The sequence below is a fragment of the Triticum aestivum genome, chromosome 1A (assembly GCF_018294505.1).
Source record: "Triticum aestivum cultivar Chinese Spring chromosome 1A, IWGSC CS RefSeq v2.1, whole genome shotgun sequence".
In the NCBI taxonomy this organism is placed as follows: domain Eukaryota; kingdom Viridiplantae; phylum Streptophyta; class Magnoliopsida; order Poales; family Poaceae; genus Triticum; species Triticum aestivum.
The window spans coordinates 29,429,805-29,441,639 of NC_057794.1; the positions used below are offsets into that span (position 1 = coordinate 29,429,805).

General features: G+C 43.7%; 1 protein-coding gene across 1 annotated transcript; it reads left to right on the forward strand.

Annotated features, from left to right (window-relative positions):
* Positions 1 to 7,506: 7,506 nt before the first annotated feature.
* On the forward strand, positions 7,507 to 9,906 carry LOC123081263 (uncharacterized). The gene is made up of 5 exons (XM_044504239.1): positions 7,507 to 7,744; positions 8,099 to 8,150; positions 8,297 to 8,498; positions 8,569 to 8,770; positions 9,561 to 9,906. Exons 1-5 carry the CDS (start codon positions 7,507 to 7,509, stop codon positions 9,779 to 9,781), a joined length of 915 nt encoding a protein of 304 aa, XP_044360174.1. The 3' UTR covers positions 9,782 to 9,906.
* Positions 9,907 to 11,835: the final 1,929 nt, after the last annotated feature.

An 11,835-nucleotide genomic window follows, 5' to 3' on the forward strand; every position in this document is an offset into this window, starting at 1 on the left:
AGGGTCTTCAAAATTTCAGAAGTACTGCTTCTCTTTGTTTGTGCCTGCTCCATCAGCTGTGAAATCATACGCTGCATACTTTCACACAATTTCTCAATACCGGAATCCCTACTGGTATCTCCCATGACCACTGAACAATTAGTGTATTTCTGGAAAAAACGAACAGCTACAATCCTTCACACAGTTCAATCCTCTCTACACTAAGTTACCACAAAGCAGGAAGATTCAATCCACCACAAGCTGCTGGACTAAAAACACTTCTACCTTATTGAGAGAAAAGGCAATACCAGCTGGTCCATGGCAGTTCCTACTTAGTGCAGCACAGGAACACTTTAGAGTTCAGACCTGTACACCACGACGACGGCAGCGGAGCAGCACAAAGGCAACGTGGAGCGGAACAGTAGGAGGATGCCGCCTGCCAGGAGGACGGCGGCACAAAGGCACTGCAGCGCAGCCGGAAGATGCGGCCCCGCACGAGGACGACGGCGACCTTGGCGAAGTTTGGCTGCCACGCACAAAGGCGGACAGCCGCTTACGACCACGACGAGCAGCAAACTTAATCAGATCAAATCCGGGTCCAGGACGGATTGCTCTGGTGCCATGTTGAATCCCTCAAAAAGAAACGAATTTTGGTGTGAATCAACTAGGGATTTGAGAGGGGATTTGAGAGAGGAGTTCACAATACAGAGAACTGGAGCAACGTCATGAGCTGCCGTCCATTCCTTTCCTTATCTCTATCTTCCTTCTTTACACTCTTGTCTTCCTGACATTTATAATTGACACATTAGTACATCATACCAAATACAAATTTACAACTAAACTCAACAGTTAGTTTGATAGTTTTTTGAGCGTTGCACCTTTCTCTTCTACAAATTGCAGATGTGCTCACAGTTTTGTGTGTTCAGTTTAGGAGTTGGTCCTTGCGAAGCACAAATAAAACATTATTGGCAAGTTAGTGCAGTTTTGTTACTCCCAGGTATCTACAATTGAGTAGATTAAGGAATATTTGTTACCAGGACGAATTATAATGTCTTTGAAACTGATGTTGTTCTCATGATCTTGCCTTTTAATTGTTTGACCACCCAAAATTTGGCATGGAAACTACAGAGGTACTCCCTCCGTTCCGAATTACTTGTCTTGGATTTGTCTAGATACGGATGTATCTAGACTCATTTTAGTGCTAGATACCTCCGTATCTAGACAAATCCAAGACAAGTAATTCGGAACGGAGGGAGTACTATGTATTGTTGTATTAGTTCTGCCGGATTCAGAGGTGTATAAATGTGCATTAGTTCTTCCGGATTCAAATGATACTTTGTACTGATGTATATTTTCTGAAGATGAACTTAAGTGTATCATATATATACTCTTTATTTTTTGACACATTCCCATTCTGTTAATCCCCCCAAATACCATGCTATATATCTTATGAGATATCCAATAGCAATACTAATGGTCTATGCTGCTATCATTTCAGTCCGCATAGTCATTATCAAAATCGGTGTTCCATATCATTACTACTTTGGCTAATTCAACGACCCACTTCCAAGTTCTTTGGTGTCCAGCTGAACATGTGGTTATCTTACATCTTGGTATGTCCATAGGATACGGTCATCCTGATACTCGATGCATTGTACTGTGACCGCGACTATGCCAAGTTCTTCGTGCTCGAGACCATCGCGAGGGTGCAGTATTTCGGTGAGGGTCTTGTCTTACTTACAGAATTTTGCCTTTACTATATCTATATCTATATGTGGTTTCCACATGGTAGTGTATCTGCTGTTTTGTTGACTGATTGACATGGTAGTTCGCTGAATTTTGTCGTCTTCACCTATTTTGAACAGCATCCAGAAGCAGCAGGGTCTTCCTTCATATCCTTTATTGTAGATCACATATTCCTTTGCATTAAAGATGCTGGTAAGGACTAGCAACCAATCAACTTTGAATATGCTATTTGTAGACATCTATACTGACTTCTTCATTAAAATTTTATTTGCACCGACAGAGTTTCTGCTTGAACTTCTAAAGCAATCACTGTTCTTCTCATGGGATTTGTTTTGCAAGGATTAGTATAATAATTTTGAACTCTTCACAAACTGAAGCAAAAAAATTATATATTGTTTTGTAGGAGTTCGGATTGTTCTGGGCACTTATTTTAGGAGCTTGGATTACTCTGAGCAATTATCGCATGATGAGTTGAGAGTAATCTGAACACTAGCTATAGTGTGCCACGACGACTGCTTGAACTATAGGAGGCTCACGGCGCAGGTCATCTTTCTCTCCTTTCCACTTCTCCAGCCGCCCTCGTTTTAGGTCTCGTGGTAGCTTTTATGTGCAAGAGGTTTGATCATGGGCATAAGCACAGAAGATTCACATTTCATTGCTGCTTGCGCATGAGCAATGAACCTAGAAGGATTTCTTTTCTATGGTGATTTGCTTCATTACTGTATGCATGAGCATCATTCCTAAATATATATAGCTCATCATTTTTGCCCTCTTTTTGGTTCATGGAGATGGCGATGTTCCTATTGAAACAAAAGTCTGGAATTGATAATTTCCTGGATTAGTAGTCATTAGGGTGTGCCTCATTTTGTGTTTGCTTGGTCTCCCTTTGCTATCCTGAAGATTTCCTGTCAGGTTTTTCTTCACTGTGAGAAGTTACACACACATCCATGAGGCATGATAGATGGATTCCTCATATTTCCTTTTGATCTGATATCTTTGTCTTCCTTTTTTTTATACATTGTTCCTCACACAGCGTGAGTCTGGTTTCATGGAAGGAATTCTAGAGGTGCACTCCACAAGTGTTGGTCCAGCAAGACTGAGCTTAGTGTGATTCAGAGGAGACTGGTTCGAGCTCATTCAGATGGTCAATACATTTAGGTTGGCTTCACTATTTTTCCGCTCGCTTTAATGTTGCCTTTTATATTTATAATAAATTTAGAATATAGTTATGTGTTTACTCTTTAGTATACTACTATTTTCAAAGTGATGACCAGTGATGTGAATCTTGACAGATACTCTATTTATTTGGTGATCTACTTTAGCTAAGATTATTGGATTTTTGGTCAGATATAATTTCAACAAGTGAATCTGTAACTGTTTGTGTTTGCAGCAGATACTTATATTTTTATATTGGCTGTAATGATGCCCCTTTGTGATCATGTCAGATACATTCCTTCATTTTATTTGAACTTGGCAAGACAAGTTATTTTAATTATCTTAAAGTTGCCTCCGAGATGATTATTCAATGCAAGTTGGAATAAGTCATGAACCATCAAGCACTATGAACTGATTTGGCTTCTGTACGTCCATGTATTTTCAGACAATTAGTGAGGATATATTATATATGACAAGTATCATCAGCTGAATTAAGCCACTTCACTGGAGGTTCGCGTGGAGTACATGTTACAATATCTTCACTTTAGGAAATTCTTTGGACAGGAATTCTTTTTCACAACAAGAGATGAAAATGCTCATATTGTACCTTCGCTTTTGTGCCGGGCGAGTTGCTTTTGAACCACTGTCATTTATGTCGTCGGTCATGTAAACTCTAAGGACATTAATATCTGCGACTCCTCAGGCTGATCCATGATATGAGTGTGTTGCATTTTCACTGTTCTCTTTTTTCAGTCAAGACCATGCAATAACATTGTGAACTACACCCAACAACATGGCGGGGGCACCTCTGACTTGGCACCGCCCTATCTCTCACCGCCCTATCTCTCAGGCGGCGCCACAGGGTGGTGCCCCCAACCACTATAACATAAAAGGCTCACCACAACATTAGTAAAAAATATATTATATTTTAATTAGAAAGTATAATTACTTTACTGAACCAGTGACCGATCAATGTTGAATTAGCTTTGAATATTTTGTTGTAGTTCATTGAATCATTTGTCTGAATCTTTATACCAACCACGACTGTTTCAGTATAAATAGGGGAGTAGAAAGGACGCCTCTCATCTGGCACCGCCCCAACTTACTCTAATACAAACAACTAGCCCATCTGGCACAGAGGGATTCGGGATCTTCAATAAGTCGCCATGCTTGTTTTGCCAGCAGTGCCAAATTAAAGCAATGAATGTCTCTGAACCCCATTCCTCCTCTACTCTTTGGTAAGCACATCTTCCACCAGGCAAACCAGTGCATTCTCTTATGTGATGTGTCATCGCCCCACCAGTAACGAGAGATCGCATCTGTAATTCCTTTGCAAATTTTCTTAGGAATTTTGAAGACCGACATTGTGTACGTTGGTATGGCTTGTGCAGCAGATTTGATAAGCACTTCCTTATCTCCTCCCGAAGATAGACACTTTTCCTTCCATCCTGTAAGTTTCACAATTAACCGATCAATCAAGTATTGAAAGCTTTATGTTTTATCCAGTCCTAGGGTAGTGGGTAATCCCAAATATGTGTCATTTAGAGCCTCCGTCATAATATTCAGAGTAGTGCACGCCTGAGCCTTGGTGTTTACATCTGTGCTAGGGCTGGAAAAAAAACTAGATTTATCCAAACTCACCAACTGGCCGAAAGCCCCACAGTAAGCATCCAGGACAGATTTCAAGCATATCGCATTCGAAACATTTGCTTTCATAAGAATTAAGGAGTCATCGGCAAACAAGAGATTTGTAACCGAGGGCGCATCTCGACAAACCTAAATTCCCACAATTCCGCCTGATTGCTCTGCATGATTAAGAAGTGCTGACAGACCCTCCGTAACCAATAAGAATAAGTAGGGTGACAGAGGGTCTCCTTGGCGGAGTCCACGTGATGGTTTGATAGTATCTGTTTCAACTGAGTTGTACCTCACTCTGTATTCCACAGACGACACACAGGCCATAATCATTCTGACCCAATCAACTCTAAACCCCAGTTTTAAAAGCATTGCCTCCAAAAAGACCCATTCTACACGATCATAGGCTTTGTGCATATCTAATTTAACTGTACACCATCCCTCCTTGCCTTTTTTCTTCTGTTTAATTGCATGGAGGCTCTCATAAGCTATCAAGACATTATCCGTGATGAGTCTCCCCGGAACAAAAGCACTCTGTGTGGGACTAATGATTTCAGGAAGTAAACTTTTCAGTCTTATAGCAATCATCTTTGAGATAACTTTATAGACAACATTGCACAAACTAATGGGTCTAAATTGTGTGAATTTCTCAGGAGTGTTTACCTTAGGGATCATCACAATAGTAGTGTCATTCCATCCTGGTGGGATCTCCTGTGAGTTAACTGCACCCAGAACTTCCATCACAAGATCATCCCCTAACATTGGCCAAAACCTCTTATAGAAAACTGCATGTAACCCGTTAGGTCCAGGGGCTTTAAAGTCACCAATCGAGAACAAAGCTTTACTGACCTCTTCTGCCATATAGGGGGCCATAAGAGCTTCGTTCATGGCTGCAGTAACACGAGGTTGTACCTTTGACAACACATTGAGGTCCGGCTGTTGAACTTGTGCTGTAAACAAAGCTGAAAAGTATTATGAGATAATTAGATTAATGTCCTCGCTTTCCTTCCATACTCCAGTGTCATCCAGCAGCCTCTTAATGCAATTCCTCTTCTTGCGAGTCGCGACCGCTCTATGGAAAAACATTGTATTTCGGTCACCATGCAGCAGCCAATTTGCCCTTCCACGTTGGAGCCAAACCAACTCTTCTTGATCCAATAGGTTTTCAATCAGGACTTGGATATCTTTCATTCTCTGTCTGTTTTCAGAAGTGTTCGGTCCCCTTCTTAATTTCTCCAGATATTTCTTTAACTTGTTTATTCTCTTCTTAGGGCTCTTTAGGGTCTCACGATCCGACATATGCAAGTCCTTCAATACTGCCTTGGTCCGTCCTGCAAGGGACGGGCCTAGCCCAGCTAACTTAGCTCGCTCCGAAGCTGTCTTTACAATCTCGTTCATTGTCCCTTCTTCCAACCATCGGTCTTCAAACATGTGACTTCCCTGATTTGACCGTACACTAATCATACACGCAAACATGCATGATCAAGATTAGGGACTCACGGGAAGATATCGCAACACAACTCTACAAATAAAAATAAGTCATACAAGCATCATATTACAAGCCAGGGGCCTCGAGGGCTCGAATACAAGAGCTCGATCATAGACGAGTCAGCGGAAGAAACAATATCTGAGTACAGACATAAGTTAAACAAGTTTGCCTTAAGAAGGCTAGCACAAACTGGGATACAGATCGAAAGAGGCGCATGCCTCCTGCCTGGGATCCTCCTAAACTATTCCTGGTCGTCGTAGTGGCCTGCATGTAGTAGTAGGCACCTCCCGAGTAGTAGTAGTCGTCATCGACAGTGGTGTCTGGCTCCTGGACTCCAACGTCTGGTCGCAGCAATCGGGTATAGGAAAGGGGAAAGGGGGAGCAAAGCAACCATGAGTACTCATCCAAAGTACTCGCAAGCAAGGAGCTACACTACATATGTATGCATTGGTATCAAACGGAAAAGAGGTAACATATGTGGACTGAACTGCAGAATGCCAGAATAAGAGGGGGATAGCTAGTCCTATCGAAGACTACGCTTCTCGTAACCTCCATCTTGCAGCAGAGGAAGAGAGTAGATGGTAAGTTCACCAAGTAACATCGCATAGGATAATCCTACCCGATGATCCTCCTCTCGTCGCCCTGTGAGAGAGCGATCACCGGTTGTATCTGGCACTTGGAAGGTTGTGTTTTATTAAGTATCCGGTTCTAGTTGTCATAAGGTCAAGGTACAACTCCAGGTCCTCCTGTTACCGAAGATCACGGCTATTTGAATAGATTAACTGGGCAGAGACGCTACTGTTACACGTTGGCAAGGCTGTGTCATTCGCTTCGTCACGAAGAAAGCCCTCTCCTCTCCTCCTCTCCTGACGCGCGCGTCTCCTCCTCTGCCCCAACCTCTGCCCCCCGCCGGACTCCACCGCGGGCGCCCCGTGCCAAACCTTGCCGCGGGCGGGCCTCCCCAGCCTCCTCCTCTCCGCCCCTCGCCGAACTCCACTGCGGGCGCCCCTCGCTGGACTCCTCCTCTCTGCCCCAAGAGCCAGAGATCCTCCTCGGACCTCCACGGGATTTGGCAACCCCGGCGACCATCGAAGCAGCAGCCGCCCTCCGGAGCCCGCCCGTGTCCGCGCGCCACCCGCCGGAGCCTGGCCATGGCCATCATCATCTACTTCTGCTCCGGCCATGGCCGCCGTCGTCCCTTGCTGCTCCGGCCATGGCCATCGTCTTCCGCTGCTGCTCCGGCCATGGCCGCCATCGTCCCACACGCAACCTCTTCTCTCCCTAGCTAGGGTTGCCACTGCTGCCACCGCCACCGCCCCATCGCTCCTCGGGCGTTCGCCACCGAAGGAAGGTGGCAGCAAGAGCTAGAAGGTGAGTGGCGCCGCGAGCTCTCGTCCCGAGGAAGCCGCGGAAGGACGAGTAGAACCCAGACGAGGTCGATGCGGTCGTCGGCGCACAACACCTGTTCGACGGAACACCGCTCTGGGCGGGAAGCTTGGACTATGGCGCGCCTCTGGATTCCTGAGATTTCGTCTTCAATTCCGACTGATTCATGTTGTTGCCCGCTAACCAGCGGTGTGCGAGCAACTGGCTCTGGAAGGCCCTGCCTCGTGTCCGGGCACTCCGGCTCTGGCTTCGTATTCTCGAGGATCCGGGAGCCTCACCACTATCTTACATGCATCTCTTCTCCCAGCATCTCCGTCGTTGATTTTACAGGCTGTTCAGCATTGGTGGAACTGAGTATGGATACTTGCAACGTCTTTGTCAAACAGTTGTTGTCTCCATCCTTGAAACACCTGTGAATTGCCCCCTCCTATCCTCTTGAAAATTACCGCATTCTTATTTCTCTACCAAATCTTGTTTTGCTTGAGTTGATCGAATGGGGCCAAGGAAGGATTCCATTGCTTGGGAGCATGTCGTGGTTAGTAAGACCTGCTGTTGTGCTTAAGGAGAGTTGTGCCGATCAATGCTCTCAGCGTCGGTTTGATAGTTGTTGTGTTGATAGTGATATGTGTGGTCGTTATTATTATTATTATTATGGGGATCCTGAACATGGGCCTCATTATGACTGCAACAACTGCATCTTTCTCAAAGGTTTGTCAGAAGCCAGAGATTTGGAGCTGTCAGCTAATTCTGATGTGGTATGGTATGCTTGCAGCCGCTTCTCTCTTATTATCATGCTATATATGTTTCATCATTTCTCATGTAGAAACCATATTCATCATCACAGATCGTAATTGCTTTACATATGACTTACTTCACACATCAGCTGATTGCACTTTGTCTTCAAAGGTCAAATGGATCCCAATTTGATCTGGTTCTTTTGCACTTTCCTTGGACTGTTTTCCACATGGATTTGAAGTGGTGTCCTACATTTACCAAGTTAAAGACTTTGCTACTCAATGATTGGTGTTTGGCAGCTGACCACAATGCACTAATTTGTTTTCTCCAACACTCGCCAATTTTGGAGAAGCTTACCCTTCAACTTTCTCGGGTATTGATTTTTAAGCTCGAGAGCTGTATATCATTTTGGGGATCCTGATTGATTTGTGTGCGTGTGTTAGGGACCTTCATATGTAACTGAAGCAGAAGGAATATACAAACCATTGGGACAGTCAATTGCATCCAACTGTCTTGAGATTGTTGAAATCAAATGTGCAAATATCGATAGCAGGGTTCACAAAATTCTGAAGATTCTGACTACGTATGGCATACTCCTTGAGCAAATTAGTGTCCAAGAGACTTACAAAATTCCTGGATCTGGATGTGAGTTAAACTGTTGGCACTCTTCATGCTACTTATATTTCCAGTTGTAACATATTTATTCATTATAGAGCTATTGGGCATATGTCTGAAAAATCTCAAACTAATTAGTAGAATATAGTTGTTAGAAATTCGGGCGTATGTCGACAATTGTTCAAACAACGCATATTTGATGAAGAGAAAATGAGAGACAACAATGTACTGAATGTTTGTAACTGGCTTTATTATTCGAAAACCTGTACTATCAATTCGGATTTTGGATTGAACTACTCTGTAATGCACAAATTAGTTAGTAACAATTATGCATCAAGTAGTTCCAACTTCCAAGTCTATTATATATCGGCATTATATAGCAGTTGAAGTTTATCGACATATGGCGAATGAATGGTTCCAGTACTCTTGGTAGACAGTATCCATATAGGTGAATGCAATGCTCTGTCCAGCCATTTTGATTGAGAAAACTATCATCTAGATCCATTACAGATAGCATGTGACTATCTTACTCTTCTTACGATACAAGTACCTTCTTTTTAGCGGACATCTCGCAGCAATTGACATATCAATGATTTAGGAAATTGTTAACTCCATACTGTTGCCATCTGTAATCGTGTATGAACCCTGTTATGTGAGGTGTTACATGTCAAATAACCAGAAAGAAGCCAAAATATTACCATCTTATTTTAGTAGTGTTAGTTCTTATACATGTTTCCATATTACTTATAAAGCATTGAAAACTCCCATTGTCTGTATTAGGTTCTCTTTGAATTGATTCTGTGATTTTCTTATCTTGCAGGTTTTAATTTTGTGTGCACTGGTTTCTGCTACAACTGTAGGTATGAAGTACCATTCCAATCTTCTACTTCCTCCGCCCATAATTACTTGTTGCGGAAATGGATTAAAATGGATGTATCTAGAACTAAAATAGGTCTAAATACATCCATTTCTCCGACAAGTTACTCGGGGTGGAAGGAGTACAATGCAACACTATTGGAATACTGGCAATATCTAGCGTAGATGTTCACTCATTCTGCTTCATACATGGACAAAACTTGTATAGTTTGGATGCTTGCTTGGTTAAAGTTTGGATGTAAACCAGTAGATGAACAATTTCTCGTTATTCCTAGACCCAATGATGAAAAAAGGGAAAATAATTCAAGTACATCACTACAAGACTCTCCTCAATGATAACCTAAGTGCCCTCATTTTTTGCATTTATGTTGCAATGTGGCATCATTATTTTCATTCAATAGTTTATACCAATAGTCAATCCAGTTACACGTTGTGAATAATAATGGAAGGGTCAGGTGATCTTATGCGTTGAAAATATGCCGCATGTTGGGGAACGTAGTAATTCCAAAAAAATTCCTACGCACACGCAAGATCATGGTGATGCATAGCAACGAGAGGGGAGAGTGTGATCTACGTATCCTTGTAGATCGACAACGGAAGCGTTTGGTTGATGTAGTCGTACGTCTCCACGGCCCGACCGATCAAGCACCGAATCTACGGCACCTCCGAGTTCTAGCACACGTTCAGCTCGATGACGATCCCCGGACTCCGATCCAGCAAAGTGTCGGGGAAGAGTTCCGTCAGCACGACGGCGCGGTGACGATCTTGATGTACTACCGTCGCAGGGCTTCGCCTAAGCACCGCTACAATATTATCGAGGACTATGGTGGAGGGGGGCACCGCACACGGTTAAGAATATGATCACGCGGATCAACTTGTGTGTCTAGGGGTGCCCCCTTGCCCCCGTATATAAAGGAGCAAGGGAAGGAGGCCGGCCGGCCCCTACAGGCGCGCCAGGAGGAGTCCTCCTCCTAGTAGGAGTAGGACTCCTACTAGGAGGGGGAAAGAAGTGGGGAGGGAGAGGGAAAGGGGGGCGCCGCCCCCCTCTCCTAGTCCAATTCGGACCAGGGGGGAGGAGGCGCGCAGCCCACCTCTGGCTGCCCCTCTCTCTCTCTCCACTAAGGCCCATATGGCCCATTACTTCTCCCGGGGGGTTCCGGTAACCCTCCGGCTCTCCGGTTTTCTCCGAAATCACCCGGAACACTTCCGGTGTCCGAATATAGCCGTCCAATATATCAATCTTTATGTCTCGACCATTTCGAGACTCCTCGTCATGTCCGTGATCACATCCGGGACTCCGAACTAACTTCGGTACATCAAAACTCATAAACTCATAATATAATTGTCATCGAAACCTTAAGCGTGCGGACCCTACGGGTTCGAGAACAATGTAGACATGACCGAGACACGTCTCCGATCAATAACCAATAGCGGAACCTGGATGCTCATATTGGCTCCTACATATTCTACGAAGATCTTTATCGGTCAGACCGCAAAACAACATACGTTGTTCCCTTTGTCATTGGTATGTTACTTGCCCGAGATTCGATCGTCGGTATCTCAATACCTAGTTCAATCTCGTTACCGGCAAGTCTCTTTACTCGTTTCGTAATACATCATCTCGCAACTAACTCATTAGTTGCAATGCTTGCAAGGCTTATGTGATGTGTATTACCGAGAGGGCCCAGAGATACCTTTCTGACAATCGGAGTGACAAATCCTAATCTCGAAATACGCCAACCCAACATGTACCTTTGGAGACACCTGTAGAGCACCTTTATAATTACTCATTTACGTTGTGACGTTTGGTAGCACACAAAGTGTTCCTCCGGCAAACGGGAGTTGCATAATCTCATAGTCATAGGAACATGTATAAGTCATGAAGAAAGCAATAGCAACATACTAAACGATCGGGTGCTAAGCTAATGGAATGGGTCATGTCAATCAGATCATTCACCTAATGATGTGATCTCGTTAATCAAATAACAACGCCTTGTTCATGGTTAGGAAACATAACCATCTTTGATTAACGAGCTAGTCAAGTAGAGGCATACTAGTGACACTCTGTTTGTCTATGTATTCACACATATATTATGTTTTACGGTTAATACAATTCTAGCATGAATAATAAACATTTATCATGATATAAGGAAATAAACAATAACTGTATTATTGCCTCTAGGGCATATTTCCTTCAGTCTCCCACTTGCACTAGAGTC